Source organism: Passer domesticus, chromosome 14 (genome assembly GCF_036417665.1).
Source record: "Passer domesticus isolate bPasDom1 chromosome 14, bPasDom1.hap1, whole genome shotgun sequence".
NCBI lineage: Eukaryota > Metazoa > Chordata > Aves > Passeriformes > Passeridae > Passer > Passer domesticus.
This window is the reverse complement of record NC_087487.1, coordinates 6,215,675-6,232,285: the sequence shown is the minus strand read 5'-3', so window position 1 is coordinate 6,232,285 and position 16,611 is coordinate 6,215,675. Positions and strand designations below refer to the sequence as shown.

The following is a 16,611-nucleotide window of genomic DNA, read 5'->3' as shown; positions in this document are numbered from 1 at the left end:
GCAGATGTTAACTTTTGATCTCATCTGCTCTCAATCAATTCTTAAAATGAATGGCTGCATATACAGCTGGAGCTACACCAACTGCCATTCTTTCCAAGGACTAATGGACTTCTGTGCATCAATACTGGCTTCTGACAACATGGAAAAATGTATTAGGTTTTTCAAGTAACTCCCCACTTTTTCAGTGCACTGAATGTTTTATAAACAGGTATTTAGAGATTCTTCTTTCCTAAAATTGCCTTTGGGAAATTCATAAAAGAACTAGATGGCTCATTTGTCACAAGTAGAATATATTGCAGTGAGAATGACAAAATTGAAAGATGCCAAATGATTCAATGTATCCACTACTAAAGCAAAAATGATGGACAGGAAAAGCCCACACTTAAGTAACATTTATTAACACCTTTAAAACTGTGTGACAGCTAGGTAATTTGTCAGGAGTGAGAACAAAGAAGAAACTAGAACTGTACTTGAGAGGTTCCTTCAAAGCCTCTTAGTATTCACACAGCTATGTAGAGGGAGATTAGTACCTCTAAAACTTTTTAATTTCTTATGAACAAGTCATTATGACTGTTTACCTTAAACCGAATCCTAAGCATGGTTTTAGTTATTAACCATTTTTACAGGGTTAGGAACCCTCTCTAATCTGAAAATCAGAAGTGGTGGTCATTCAGAAAGAAGGGACAGGACACAAGCCAGCCTCTGCTGCCATGGTCTAAGTAGAGATAATCCCCAATCGCCACACGGTGACAGCTGGATGCATTAGGAGTTTTCTTAATTTCACTACCACAGTGCTGCTGTCATTTTGCTTTGCTTTAGCTTTGTTCATTCCCTGAACCGTAATAAAGCAGCTGAAGAAATATTTATATTTCTTGTGTTGATCCTTCCTAATTATTGGTTTCTTTGCTAATGCACTGTTCATCACCAATAGCCAAGCAACAAACCTAACCCATTACAAGCATTTGGTATGTGCTCTGCCAGGGATCCTCAGGATAACACTGAAGAGTTCACCTTGAAGTACTGAAGAATCACCTGAATACTCAAAATTTTCAAAAGGATGAAATGCAGTCACAAAGCAAATGACACTGTAACCACCTCATGTCACGAGCAGAGTACATGTGAGCAATCCTCAATGGCATGGGCACCATGGACCCATCACCTCTGTGTCACCTGGGCACCATGGACCCATCACCTCTGTGTCACCTGGGCACCATGGACCCATCACCTCTGTCTCACCTGGGCACCATGGACACATCACCTCTGTGTCACCTGGGCACCATGGACCCATCACCTCTGTCTCACCTGGGCACCATGGACCCATCACCTCTGTGTCACCTGGGCACTATGTACCTATCATCTCCTCTCTTCAGCTCCTCCACAGCATCAAGAGAATCTGTGCCTGAGGTTCTCACTATCAAAATATATAAGGAAATGTTTAAACAAAATTGTCTTCAGATTAATTCATTGGCTCCAACAAGATAATTCTGCCATTTCAGCAAGAATTTTTCATTTAATGAGGAAATAAGAAAAGTTATTTGTATAGTTAGTCTGTGTCCTTTTGCTTTTCTAGAGGATATTGGCTCATAGTTAACATCAAAACACTTGGTGCCCCTGGCTAGAATGCTTCACTATCACCTGCTCGTTCGAGCACTAAATAAATCTCAGTTTTCAAGTACTTACAAGCAAGAGTCCAGCACGTGTTTCAGACATTGTGTTCATCTACAGATGTTTATACATCCTCCACACACCAAATGTTACCAAACGTGGCTTTGTTGTCTCTGCAACAGTTACTTAAAGCTCATTTGAAATGTACAGTGAAATAACTACATTAATAGAAAGATCTTTCCTCAGAGGGGGTGATTTCGTATGGTAAATCTATTAACTGTTTGGGATCAAAATGCAGCATTTCCACATGCTTTTGCCATTGCTTCTGAAATTTCAATTCCCAAGGTGCAAAGAGGCAATTTTATACTAAATACCAAGCTTCCTACTACATTATCATCTACCTGTGATATTAGTCAGCACCTTTTCAAAAACCAGTTTTAAAAAACCTTTTCATTTGATTAAGAATTTGAATAACAAAAGGATTAGTCTTGAAGTCAGAAGTGTTTGAGGATTTATTCCCATCATCATGACATTTAGGGAAGAAATCTCATGAAATATGGAAGCAAACATTATGCTTCAGTCAAAAAGCAGTTATGGTTGGAGGATTAATTTACTGACTCCTAATTCACCTCATTCTCCTGTGACTGCCAAATAGGTAGGCGTGGAAATTTGTCAAAAAACCTCTGTCTCTTGATAAAACCCTCCTCACAACCCACATGCTGGGAAAATAATACCTGTAACCCATGAAGAAACAGATCGACAGCTTCAGGCAATGACATACACAGGCAGACCTTTAATTGAATACTCTCTCATGCTTCACTTTCATGTGTCTCATTTAGCAGGGCTCTTTAAAGAGAAGCAATGTAGCTGCTGTCAGTGATATAATTGCTGTGTTGGTGCCCTTGGGTCCTTACACACCAGTGAAGGATGATTGATCCCTGCTGCTGCTGTTTTGGCTGCCATGAGCAGCAAGTGATACTGAAGGAAAAATGGAGAAAGCTACAGATCAAGTAAGGACGGGGATATGTGTCACGTACCAGTCCCCTTCTGCCATGGTCTTTCCACCATGCATTGAGGATTTGCTTTTTGTTGCTGACGGCTGCACAACTGCCCCCAACTCTTTGCTCAGAGGCTCTGAGCAGCAGCTCAGTGAGCAGTGCAGTAACCCACCTCCAGCAGTGCTCCTCCAGGAAAGCTGGTAGAGAAATTCCATCTGGACTTGTAACAGCAAAACATTTGTTTAGTTACTCAGCAGTCTCTTTTGTGTGCCAGGTCTCCCTTCAGAAAGGCCAGGGAATTCTAATAATCAGCTTGTCTCCCTAAAATGGGAACATCATCCACAGGCAGAACCTAACGGTGCTGTAACAAAATGCAAGATAATCTCACAGGCTGGGGGGAGCGGGAAGTGTTTTAAGAAGTGGTATCACTTAAAGGCAACCACCAGGAGTTTACAAGAATTTCCATTCTTTTAATTAAAGATTTTATGAGTCTTGGAACACATTCCTGTGCCCTATTATACATCAGAGCACTTAAAAATTCAGAGCCTTATAAAATTGCCATAAAGAGATAGGAAAACCAAGGGAGTCTTTAGAAGAAAAACCTATTTATACAATGACTGTTATGATTTAAAAAACAATTAGTGTGACTTATTTTACTTACTATATTTTCATTTCCTCCTTTTCTGTTGTTTGTAACTACCTTTCAATACATTCTAATATTAGCTACCTGCCTTCTAAATTCATTGCTCCATTTATATGCTCAGCATGTTTGGAACAAATATTAAAATCCTCAAAAAAGGAGCTAAATTCACTGTGCCAGAAGAAAAGGCATTTACATTACAGTGATAAAAATACATTCATTAGAATTCAATTTTAAGTGAATTATTCAAAAAGCAAAGGTGGAAAAAAAATCAAGCAAATCAAAAAAATGGATACTGATAATGAAATATTATTAGGAAAGTATTCTGTAAACTATTAGTTTCTAGAGAAAATAGTATTTCCAGGTGCAAAATTCATGGTAAATTCATTTAAACATATGTCTATCTAATAAGTAATCCAACAAGTTTCTGGAACTGCTTTTAAGAAAATGGTCTATGAACCATGTCTCAGAAACAAATTAGCTCATCCATCACACGTAACCATTTCTTTGGTAATGACTTAATGAATTTAGCTTCACTATGCTAGGACTGAGCATGATACTGTAATTACTGTGGGAATTACTGTAGCCCTCAATCCATCTTTTAGATGTTTATGGCAAGGAACAAGAAGCTCAGCACAGCCTGAACCAGAGCCCAAAACCAAACGACTCTGGATCTAGAGAACTACTGGGGAAGTAGCCCTACAGACTTTGGTCAGTGCACACAGCTCTGCTGGGACTGCAGTCCTGCCTTTCCCACCAGAATAGGCAGGGATACACCATAACAAAAACACAGTTGGAGTCACTTTGCTAGAATGTAGTTAACTCTAAACAGAACATTCTACTACACCAAGTTTATACCAGAGTTTTTGAAGCAAACCAGGGTTGTACTGGTAATATAGACAACAAAGCTGGGGAGAGTGAGGCAAGAATATCAGAGGTCAAATAAATGTGCACTGTGGTACTTACACCAGTACACAGAGCATATTCTTATAATTTGGCCAAGGCTGTGGAGATTTACTTGACAGGATTATTTTTCAACTATCGTATGTCTCACTTTCAGATGTTTTACTGGTGATGTCAACAGTTACTGCCACATGTAAATTACCATCGCTTTTTTCTAAGCAGGTAATTTTAGAGTAAATCCAAATAACTTTCTTTTATGTATGCTAAATAAATAAATCGTTCAATCCCTCCTTAGTTACCAGTCCACAAATATTCTCAAACATTCTCATGCTTCATAAACAGAAGGGTTAAGGGTGATGTTTTATGGGAAAGTAACAGTCAAGGTGATGTATCAATTTCTCAGGAGAATCAATGGAAAGCCTATTAACCTTGGCTTGCAGATGGAAACACTCAGGTACAGAGATGAGGAATTATTTTTGCCTGTATGTCAGTGGGAGAAATGATGTTTTCTTATACGCTGTCCCTGTGGAAGTCAGAGATGGAAATGCCTGTTTTATTGGGCTGCACCATGACTGTAGGTGTGGCATCAGCTCAACTCGATCCTGGTGACTGGGCAGACACAACTGAACTACTTCATCCCCTGGCCATACAGAGCCTCTTTGAGACAGTGCTCAGATATAAAACCATTCATGTGCTAGAAAGGCTGATTTTTCAAGCATATTTAGAAGTTTCTCTTACTGATAATGTTTCGAGCCTCTGAATTTTATTTTACCTGTGTGGTCCAGGACTTTATAAGTAACAGCTGTGTAACAGCACAACCTCACAGGACTCTCATAAGGATAAAAAAATTGAAGATGACAAAATCCACAGATACAACAGTCATTATGGCCAGGCCAGTATGGATGGTAAGCTACAGCTGAATGCAATAAATGAAGACCACCAAGAGTCATGCAGCACAAGCACTGCCATGTTCATTCTCCATGCTGCCCTTTCACAGAACTGGCCAAAATCACATGAGCTGCTGCAGGTGTGACCTGCTGGGGAGCTCCCTGCCTCTTCACAAGTGCAGCAGGTCTGACCACAGAACACTGGAAGATTCAGCTCAGTAAGGTCAGAAACTTTACTCCAGTAAGCCTCAGCAAAGAGAGCTCCTCTCTGACAAGAGAACAGTTGGTCAAGAGCATCAAAAGGACTGTGACCTCAAGGTGTTGGCAGTCTTTTGTGTTTGGGTTTGTTTGGGGCTTATTTGTATTCTTGCTTTTTGCTTGAGCAAGATCAACAAGGGAGAGCTCCATTCATATTGTACCACACAAAAGTAAGTAACAACACTGAGTTGAACACTGAGTTGTTCACTGGGATGAACACTGAGCTATTTCTTACAGTGGGTTGCATTTGTGCAGTGAGGATTGTGACACCTGACCCTGATCAGTGAATGATCTTTTAAAATGCTGCTAAGTTTGCTTTGCCTCTCTGGTTCCTGTGGACAAGCTACACACACTGCAGGGAGGCTGAGCAGCGTGGAGGTGGAAATGAACAGGAGCTCATGGAATAAGCTCCCTCTGCACTCCTGTCGGTTTATTCCTGGTCTTGCAACGTGGGACACTGTGTGCAACTGCTCCATTTGTTGGCCCACAAGCCACAGATGAGAACCAGCAGTGTCTGCAGCACACCAAGAATCTCACTCAGAGCTGCTCAGGCTCCCTTTACTCATTTTAGAGGGTGGAGTGTGACTTTTTCACCCCCTCTATGCCCGAATTCCAAAGGGAAGCATTTCACATCTGTGAAATTTATTTATAATAAAAATATATTAAAACAACTCTTGAGGACACTGTTTAGTATCTTCTACACTTCATGTTGAACTACTTTATGAAGAAAGCTGAACAGCATCTAGTATTCAATACTCTGAAACTGAACAGCATCTACAAATTTAAACAGAACTTTTGCTTCTATAAACAGCTTGATTAATGTGGCAAAACATGCTGTTATCTGAACTACTACTGCTCAAGGACTGAAAAGAATTAGGTATCTTAAAACCTGTTCCTGTTCACTTAAACATGCTGAAAATTCTGTGTTAAGTCATATATTATGTATATCAATGGTTACTTAGATTATGATTACTTATCACATTAAAATACAGATCAAATCAACACAGAAGTTATATGTGAGGCTTCCTTCCCATTGTCCACACATTTTTCCAGCTAGACTGATTTTTTTTTTGGTTTTTTTGGGGTTTTTTTGGTTGTTGTTTTCTTTCTTTTCTTTTTTTTTTTGGTTTTTTGTTTAAGTAATAGAAAACAATTCAAACCAAACTCAGAATGGTGCAATTTGGTTTTGCTTTATTGCTGAGAAGGCCAGGCTGGTGACTTTGCACACCTGCACTGACACCTGCACTGAGGCAGATAGGGCTGACAGTACCGACTTATGGTCAATTTGTATGGGATTAAAGAAGCTACTAAAATGGGAAAATTCAGTTGAAACAACTAAAATCCCAAGGCATGTGAAATTCCCAAATGCAAATATTTGACAAGTACTCTGAAAATACAATTTAAAATGCTACCTGCTTTTGAGTGAAGAATAATGACAGACTTAGGAATACCTGAAAGTACAGGGATGGGCTATTCCTCAGGAAAACTCCCTGCTTGCTCCAAGATTTCTCAAGCCCAATGTATCTACTCAAACCAACAATTTCCCTGCTACAGCTGATTCTAAACCACCAGATGAAAGAAGTGAGAAGGAAGAAAGCTTGATTAAGCATTGTTTTGTCATGAGTTCAGCATGTTCATCTGCTGAGAAAGACACACACACACGAGCTCTGGGCTTGGCCATACAAATGTGGTGCAAGTTGCAAATCTATACAACCTTATTTCCTTCCCGGATGGAAAAGTGATGCAATGTAGTTTCACTGACTTCATGCCAAGTCATGCCTTAAATCAACAACAAATGAAAAGCAGAACATAATCATACACACATTAGAACAAGTGTTAGGGGTTCCTTAAGAATTACATGGGAAACAACATACTTGAATGTTTGCTATTTTCTGTTTCTTGAACAGTAAAGTTCTGCAGCATTAAAATACAGACAAAACAAGCTGGCAAGAAAAGCAACTTCCCATTGACTTAATAATCTGTCAAAAACTGACACTTTTATGAGCAGAGCTTTTAAAAATACGTACCTATAAATCAATTAAAATATTCCAAGAAGTATACAAAACAGTTCAAAGGAGCACAAAACAACAATTCAGGTTCCTTTAAAAAATGGCTTCTCACTTATTTTCTCTGTCTTCAATTCACTCAACCACAGTGAAAAATCTTTACTGAGTAATTTCCTAGAGAAATAATATTTATGTAGCCAAGGTTCTGCAGCTGGAGCAGGAAAATGCACAAGATTATCGGGTGGTCTCTCACAATGCAGGACAAAGAAATATTACATCAATAACAGTAGACAACTGTATATTTTTATTATAAAAATTCCAAAAATTAGGCATATTAACATAATAAAGGAGAAAATTTCTCACTACCTATGCTAAAATCTACAACCTAAAATTCATTTTAAAGCAACAGGCCAACTTTTATATTGTCTGCTGTATTAGATGAAAAACTAAGAAAAGAACAGTCCAGTTTAACATACTTGGCATATGGATCACAGTGCTAAAACATTCCACATTGCACTTTTACAGCAGAAATTAATTTCCAGGTAAGAACACAGCATTGCTTTTATTTTACTTGCTAACGAGGATAATTGGCAGGCAGCACTGCTGCTGCTCTAGATTTGCTCTTTATATGGATCTCTGAAGACCACATGTGCATGCAGTGGTGACAGAAATATTTTCCATATGAGCCACCACAGATTTTAAGGTCCCGCAGTCTGAACAAGGTGAGTCCATCTATCATTTTCTGTGCTCCATAACAATCAACCAGGAAGTCAAAAACTTCTGTGACAAGTAGAGGGCAATGATCAGCTTCCAGTTGCTGTGATCATCAAACCATTTAAATTTGTTGAGACACTGCTGAAAACCTTTCCCTACTTTAACTAGATCAAAGGCAGCACAAGATTTCACTAAGAGACATTTGCTTGAAACAAAGCTGTTACAGATTCTCTTATTCAAACACCCTGAAAGCAAAATAAAGTTTATTTCTAGACATGTGAGCTACACTGTGTCCTACACAGTGTTGGACAAGGTGTTTTTTCCAGGTCACTTACGCCTTTACCAGGGAAAGTAATTGATCTGGAATTCATTAGGCTACTATTAAGTTATGACAGCACCAATAAAGCTTTAAAGCAGAATCATTGTTTTCAGAAGATTTACTTAAGGAAGGCATATTTACGGAACAAAATTATCCATGATTTGTTTACAATGCACAGCTACACATCCCATTTCAGGTAGAGCAAGGGTTAGTGAGCATCAAATGTGTTTTTTGCAAGTAATTTCATTAGATGGAATATTTTATATCAAATAGTACCATGCCTGCTAAGTTATTTCCTAAATGGCAAAAGAGTAGCAGAAAATTTCTGCTTTGGTATGAAATAAGTACTTGATGACAAACTGCTCTGATGAGGACAAAAATCTGGAAAATGGCTCTTCATAAATCAAGCAGCAACTTTTTAAAGCACATAAAGAGCTGTTCTATTCCACTGTTGAAGATTTAGGAATTAGGAATATTAGGAACACATAAAGTCCCTCTTTGATTATACGATATAGAGTTTTTTAAAAATCAAATTCTTTCTGCCCTGCCCCAGACTAAACATTACATGTATTTGCACAAAAAGAATGTTATTAAAGTAATGAAGCCTGGAGTTTTTACATGCTCACATCCCCAAAATGTATCCTGTGCAAAAACTTTTTCACTAGCACACATTTTTGCAGAAAATATGAACAAAACAATACCATCTACTGCTGCAGAGTATCATATTTCTCTGTATGTTAGTAAAGAAAAATTCACAAATTAGTCATCTCTCATAGAAAGCGTATTGTATATCAAATCCAGAGAAGTTAAGTTTCAAACTATTCTCCTATAGTACCTTTTGGCTTTTACAAAGAAAAAAAGAAACCAAACCAAACAGACCCAAAGCAAAAAAGCAAACAAAAATCCCCCAAACAAAACAAACCCCCAAAACTAAACCAAAGCAAAAGCTTTTTACACAACACAAACAACACAACTCTAAAACGTCTAACAGCATAAAAATCATTCACAGTCCATCTTAACAGATACGAAAAAAATGCAGCTGTGACACGACGATTTTTGACAAGACATTGTACTTTGCTTACCTCACCCCCAGGTCTTGCTACCATTGCTGTTTGAAAGCAGAGCAACGTTAGTATCAGGTAGCTGACAAACATTATTACCCAAAGTTAGAGCTACCCTGGAGGAGCAAACCCTCTGCCAAGTACTAACAGCTAGCAGATGCACTTGTGTCTCAGGATCACAGCCCTGAGCTCTTGTAGGTACGAGTCTGTCTCCCTCTCCCCCTTTCTCTCGCACTCACGGTCCGACCAGGAGCTTTGCTCTCAGCCACTGCTCTGAAGACAACTGGTAAGTTGATCTCTTCATGTAATGACTTCTCCCTGCTGGGGGAGGGGGCTCGGCCAGCACTGAGCTGGGGGGCTGCAGTCAGTACGGAGCGAAGGGGAGGGACAGAAATGGTCACTGCCAAGTTATGCATCTGCTGTGATTCATGGAACAAGCTAAACGGTAACCTTTAATGCACGAGGAGCTTTGGCAAAGCGTTATTGACTTAGGCAGGCATGATTGGAGAAACAGGCTAAAGCTGCTGCAAGAGATGCCTGTTGATGGTTCGACGGCATGTGCTACTTAAAGGTACAGCACCTCCTTTTATGAACAAGTTTATAAAACATAGATCACGACTTAAAACATAGCCAGGAAGCAACCTATGGTTTTACAGCCAGCCCTACACCAGCACAGTCCGGCTACCCGAACAGCCTGATCCTGCTGCCTCTCATCCCTGGCCCCAGGGCAGCAGCCCAGGGGAACCCAGGTGCCCATTCGCTCTCTAGAGTGTCACAACTGCTTCCTGAAATGGACCTCCTTCCTTTACAACAATCCTGGTAGGGTATGGAAGTTGTTCCTAGAGCAATCCTAGTAGGATATGGATGTTGTCTCTCCTTCAGTTGTGTATTATAGCTGAAGGAAAAAAAAAAAATTGATTTATAATGATCCAACCCATCAAATAACCTGCTTTGACTAAGCAAGCAAAAGTGCAAGCCTTTCTTAAAGTTCCAACTCCTGAAGTCAAAAAACCACACTATAGTCTCATCTTTCATGTAAATACACAGTTCTTATCCATATGGTTCCAGGGGATATCTCAAAAATACGACCCAAGAATAACCTGGTCTCATATGTCAGACAGTAAACCACATGAACTCACAATACAGGTAGTTGAAAATATCTCAGCATTTTAGGAGGCAGGAAATAAAAATGTTGGTGAAATTGAGAAGAACACCATTACTAAGTATTATATTTCTTTTTGTAATTTGGTGAGCTTTGTATACACAGCTGAGTATGTCAGACTCCTCAGGCTATTTTTAAACTAGCTTTACCAACCTGTCTTTTCCTCTCCTATGAGAGGTGAAAGATAAAATAGTCTTCCTCAAAACTGCAATTAAATACAGTCAAACTCCCGAAGCAGTATAGGTAATTAGCATTCACACTGCTGCTGAAAGTCCAGATTCTGTTCTATTTGCATTTGGATATCTGGCTCTTCGGCAACGCAAAATCTGACCTCTATTAATTGTCACTGTACATCTTCCCTCTCAGTTCTTTCCTTTTACAGATTCCCACTATTGCCCATAAAGACCCCACCTTCTCCTGCCTAACCTGTCTCGCAATGCTGTTTTCTCAGCAGCTCCAGAAAAGCCTGCCCATTTCTGCCTCCCAAATCAGCAGATCACCTTTCAGCTCTTCCCCTTTTGATACACAGCCTTGCAGCGCTGTGGTGCAGGCAGCACCACTGCAGTACCTGCGAGCACCATGCTCAGCGAGGGCACGCCAGGGAGGAGGCCCTGCAGTGCAGGCCGGCCAGGACTGGGGTCTCAAGGCACAAGAACCTTCAGGTGACTCCCCTTGAGGGAGCAGTACAAGCTTCGGAACGTTTAAGGAGGCAGAATGAGATTTTCAGTATGGACCTTGAGAGTGGTTCTCCTGAATGATCACAGGCTGGGGACTCTGTAGAATGGTGACTGACAGCCCAAATCTGCAGCTTCTGAAAACTTGACATTGTAACCTTAATGGTACTTTCTGACAAAAATCATTGAGAACTTTCCATTACCATGTTCTCACAAACACAACATCTCCCTTCAAGACCTACAGTAAAGTATTTTCTCCCCTTTTAAGGCAAGCTGAAGGTTTGCAGATTATACCGTGGTGCTGACAGCTAAATGCAGAGCTGCCATTACAGGTACTTTGTACACTGGCTGCCTATGGCAAAATCTTCAGACTAAAAATGTAAAGCCAAATAAACTTAAGGAAATTTTCCATCAAAACCCTGTCAGGAAGCCAATCTGTCCTTCCATATTTTTTTAAAATATCTAGATGTACCACAAAAGGAAAAAGGATAGTGAGCAAACTGCCAACTAAACTGGAGTTCAAAACGCTTCCAACAGAAGAGCTGCAAGTATGATACTCTGAAAATAGATTTAGTGCTTGAAAAAGTTTTAAAAGAACACACCATTTCAGACTGCAGTGTGTAACTGAAGCTCCAGTGAGGAAAGCTTCTTCACGCAGATTGACTACTGCTTCCATAAAATTAAACTGTCTTGTTTTGCTGTTCTTCACAAAATGAACTAGTTTTTCTGAATAAATATATAGCACAGACACAGTTGTCAATCTTCTTTAATGGCAGGCAGAAAAGCAAATTTAAGGAAATGAAGAGTACCTGTGATTTTAGTCTCCTCTCTGCTGATCATTCCACAGAGCAGTATATTTTCTGCAAATAATGAACAATCTTACTGAAGGCCAACTGAATATTATTAGGATGAGTTTCTGAGCACAAAAAGCTGTACTACATTACCATTTAATAAGTCATATAACTAATTCTTTCCATATGCATTTAATTTTTCCTCTATGAAAAATACAGGCAGAATTTCCTGAATTTCAGAAGCTGGTGCTCTGTTCTCCATGTTAAGACAAGAGATCTGTTCATACCTGCTCCTGTGCCTTCAAGCTTTATCCCAGTGAACTGGATGGAATTGTGCTGGTTCATAAGCACAAGCACAGCCTTTCTTTGCAGCACAGAGCAACTTGAAACTTAACACTGTGCCCAACTTGCACCGCTGCAGCCATGGTCAGAACTTCTCTGCAAACCTCAACAATAACTACACTGCAGTTTACAAAAGTACTGGAGCAACAGAAATAATCAATTTATGACTGATGAGCTATTTCAAATATGAAATTGTGCAGTAGCAGATAGAGAAACCAAAATACTTTGCAACAGTTAAATGGAAGAAATAAGATGTCAGTAATTTCAACATAAAAATGCCTTTGCTTTTACTTAGAAACATAGCAAAAATAATAGCATAATATTTTAGGTATATAATTGAGATAGAAAGTCCAAAATTGTAGTTTAAAAAAAGAAAAACAAAAACCAAAACCAAAACCAGAAAAAGCCATCACAATGTTTTGGGAGAAAGTTCCTGTCTCTTACTCTTACAAATAAAAATACACAAAACAAAAAAGGACCTTGTGATAGTACAGTCCTTATTAAGAAAGTACTGACATGCATCTGTGAAAAAATCAGCTGTCAGTCTCAAAGAGTTTGTAAATATCAATTAGTTTATGAAGTTTGTTTACTACCTTCCTCCTGAGGCAACTGCACCTGAATTTCAAAGAGGACAAGTTTGTTAAACTTCTCAAAAGTATCACAGCTACTGCTTTCTGCTAAAGGTATATCAGCTTAGAAAGTTGACCAAATTCCTAATATAAAAGTAATAATAGACAAAACATGAGTCAAAAGCAGCTTTTAAAGACTTCCTTTTTACTTCCTACAGCCTCAATGTTTGTAGAGTTTAACTCTCAAATTCTTAAAGCAAGATAACATGCAGGATGACTACATATTTCAGGCTGAGTTACTTTAGAACAAGACAATGACAATTTCTATGCATTTTGCATACAAGTAAAATAATTACTCTAATTCATGTTTTGTCACTACAGGTGCAACATCAATGCTACTGAATCAGCTTAGTTGAAACACCTGAATCAAAAAACTATTTAAAAGTAAGATGAAGGCCAAAACAAATTTGCTGCTACAGCACAACCAACCTTGAACTGTTTCTTAAAACAAGTAATTAAAATAGCATTCATTTGCTTTGGACAGACACCATCTTCCAGGAATCACTACCAGGAAAAGCAGCAGACACTGCATATTCTACTGCTATTTAAGAAAAGGTGTTAGGTTTTTATTTCAGTGTTCCATGTAAAAATTTAACAGAGGAGGGAAAAGGCTGAATGTACAAGAAATTCAGTACACATTACATGATCAAGCGGAAAATCTAGTATGCTTTGGTTTTATTTTAAATGGTCATTTTTTTTCCAGTTGGTGATCTACAGGTTACTTTAAAAAAAAGACGGGAGAAAATTTTTATGTTGATGAAGTCATGTGTAAAGATGGCTGCCATATTTATAGCTGTCAGATAGGCATTTCCAATCATTACCTCATTTCATTTTTCCAGGAAGCATTCCTTTCTGAATTAATTATTCAGATGTATTAAGGTTAAAATAAATTACCACTGTGCTTTAGCCTGAACTACTGAAAGACACTGGCCGTAACATTTTACTCAAAATTTCTTCTATGAAGTTATTTTCTTTTCATTTTATTTTTAAAATAATGCTTGTGTTAAATTAAACACTTGAATTTAAAAAGTCTCTTGCCACATTATGTGTGACTGAGCAGACAGGTAATTTAGACTGCTGAAAGAATGCATTTTCCTTGAAAAAAAACAGTGTACTTGAGAAGGATGGAGAAAGAAAAATGCCTTTCCCTACCCTACCTTCTTGGATTCAGGAAATACTTGCAGCTGAAGCACTGAGGGATTTCTTTACCCCCATGAAGGTGTATACATCCACTCCCCTGCTTTCTGCATTTCACTGGCAGACAGGGTGATGAAAAAGGGCAAGAGATTCTCTCCTATCCTCTGCCTTCTACAGCTAAAGCAGTTCTTGCTATTGCAGTCCTTGTGGAAGAGCCATGATCACAATGACTCTGGATTTCAGCAGCTGAAATCACAACAGGTACAAGAAGGACCAAGGAGTACTTGGACTTTTATAGATGCCACTGAACCAAACCAAACCCACAGCCTGGGGAAGAAGACAAAGGGTGAGCTATGATTGCAGCCTGAGGTTAAGTACATGGAGCCCTGTGAAGGGAAGCCCAGATGTGGAGCACCTTGGAGGAAACAAATCCCAGAGCCTCACACATATTCCACTGCACCTCAACGTTCTTTCTTGGTTTTAAATCCATTTAGTATATGAAATACTAACACTTTCCCAAGTAACTCACAGCCTTTATTTGTACCCTTTTGCTCAATTGTTTTGTTAGCAAAGCAGCTGACTTCACACAATTTCTTGCACAAAGAAAGATTTAAGGGCATAGCTATGTCCTTAAAACTGAAATACTGTTTGGCATACTCCACTGCATGGAGCAGCAGGTCTCCTGCTGCTACCTTACATAATAAAGCTAGAGATTTACTTCTCAACTGTATGTCTAATAATTTTTTGATCCCACTGTACAGTTATGGAACAGACAAAGGGTTGCTGTGCAAAAATGCTCTTCTAAAGAGTTTGTAATCAATTATTCCATACAGTCACTTTGTGTCCTGACTAATACTTTCATCGGTTAACTACTTTCCAACTTAACTTTCAACTTCTGTTCCTGCTTCTTTCTCGTCCTAAACTGCACAATCCTCATTTTTCCACATGTTTGTCATCTAAAGTCACTCCAAGTTTGACTTCTTTTCTGTTTCTCATATTTTTCCTTCTCTTTTGTGAGGAAACAGAGATCAGTTTAGAAAGTACACACCATTAAAAAGGCATTATGACATCCTGTGAGAACAGCATTACAAAGCAAGTTTCTAACATTGGCCTACACTTAGGTCAGCCCAGTGTAGGTTACAGCAGTGGGAGATGTCAGTTCCTTCCATGAGAACAAGTTACCTTCATGACCATCCCGTTTTCTCCTCTTACTGCCATGGTACCAGCAGTGCACGGTGCTTTTAAACTACACTCAAACCCTTAAAAGGAAATCTCAGCATTTCCTTCCTCTCCTCCCTGCTCTTGACTTCTTAAAGCTAAAACGTTTGATTACAAAGCCAGACTTTACTAAGAAGGTCCAACTTCAAAGAGCTGAATATTAACCTCAAATCAATTTATCATCTTGAATCTTTTCTTGGCTACTGAATCTATTATCCCTCTCCCCTTTCTGGCCTTACGATGTGCTAGAGGGAGGAAAGGACCTCGCTTATCACCTGCCCAGGGCTGGGCTGGAATGTGTGTTTTTCATGGCCATATTCCAATTTTCTGTATTTTGATGATAGAATTCTGGTTTGTATCCCAAGTTCTCAGAGCACCTCTCTGCCTCCCCAGACAGCAGTTGCATAGTGCAAGGAGAGTAAGACGACATTTATGAGGCATTCCTTCCTCTGACCAACACTACATTTTGACTACAGAGCAAGTGGACACCATTCTTTGAACTTCTAATTTTTATGACTACCATTCATCTTGTGACAAATTTTTTTGTTTCTGCATTTGTTAGTCAATGTCTTTGTTTTCCTAATAAGGCATCAATATTTTAGCACCATATTCTGGTTCTCCTCACACTTAAACTTTGATATTATTTTATTAAGTATTTTCATAACATATTATTCAACATTATTCATGCTGTCTTCTTCCTCTTCCTATACACAAAAGAGTGGTGAAACCAAAAGGAAAAGAGTTCTTTGATGGATCCTATTTAATCTCCTTTTCTGTATGCATGAAAAAAGAGACACATATTTCTAGAAAACTACCTCTCATCACCCAAGTTTCACATAGGCATTTGGATCTGTGTTTCCTGTTGAAGTGTGGCAAATGAGCAGCCACTAAAAACAGGACCCAAAGGAAAAGCAGACCTTACCCTTTAAAATATTAGAACCTGTTCCTTCGCAACTGCCATGAAACTGGAATAAACTATACTTGGTACCAGTGCTATATTTGGACACTTTACCTAAAATAAGAAATCAGACTAAGTCTGTTGGTCCATTAAAAAAATAAATACCCATGAAAAATTTTAAATAATCTGTAACTATGTCAAATTAATTATAAATCATACAAATAATTCATATATATTTCCTGGGAAAAGTAGGCCTCCTCCTAGGTAAAACATTCTAAATACGAGTTTGAAACAGGGTATTTTCAAATCTTTCACTTCTTCACCAGGGATAAAGGTTGATACTTCTAATTCTACATGTAGAGAGTAATT

General features: G+C 38.8%; 1 protein-coding gene across 4 annotated transcripts in view; it reads right to left on the bottom strand.

The window, feature by feature from the left end:
• THSD4 (thrombospondin type 1 domain containing 4) overlaps nt 1-16,611 on the bottom strand; it is a 272,344-nt gene that overhangs the window by 81,913 nt on the left and 173,820 nt on the right. Inside the window, exon 1 of one of the 4 annotated variants that reach the window (XM_064389271.1) lies at nt 9,413-10,878. The exons of the other annotated variants lie outside the window; for them this stretch is intronic. Within the exon in view, the coding sequence (XP_064245341.1) occupies nt 9,413-9,484 (72 nt within the window). The 5' untranslated portion in view covers nt 9,485-10,878. Of the gene's footprint in view, nt 1-9,412; nt 10,879-16,611 lie in introns of those variants that run through there. 4 annotated transcript variants of the gene reach the window in all.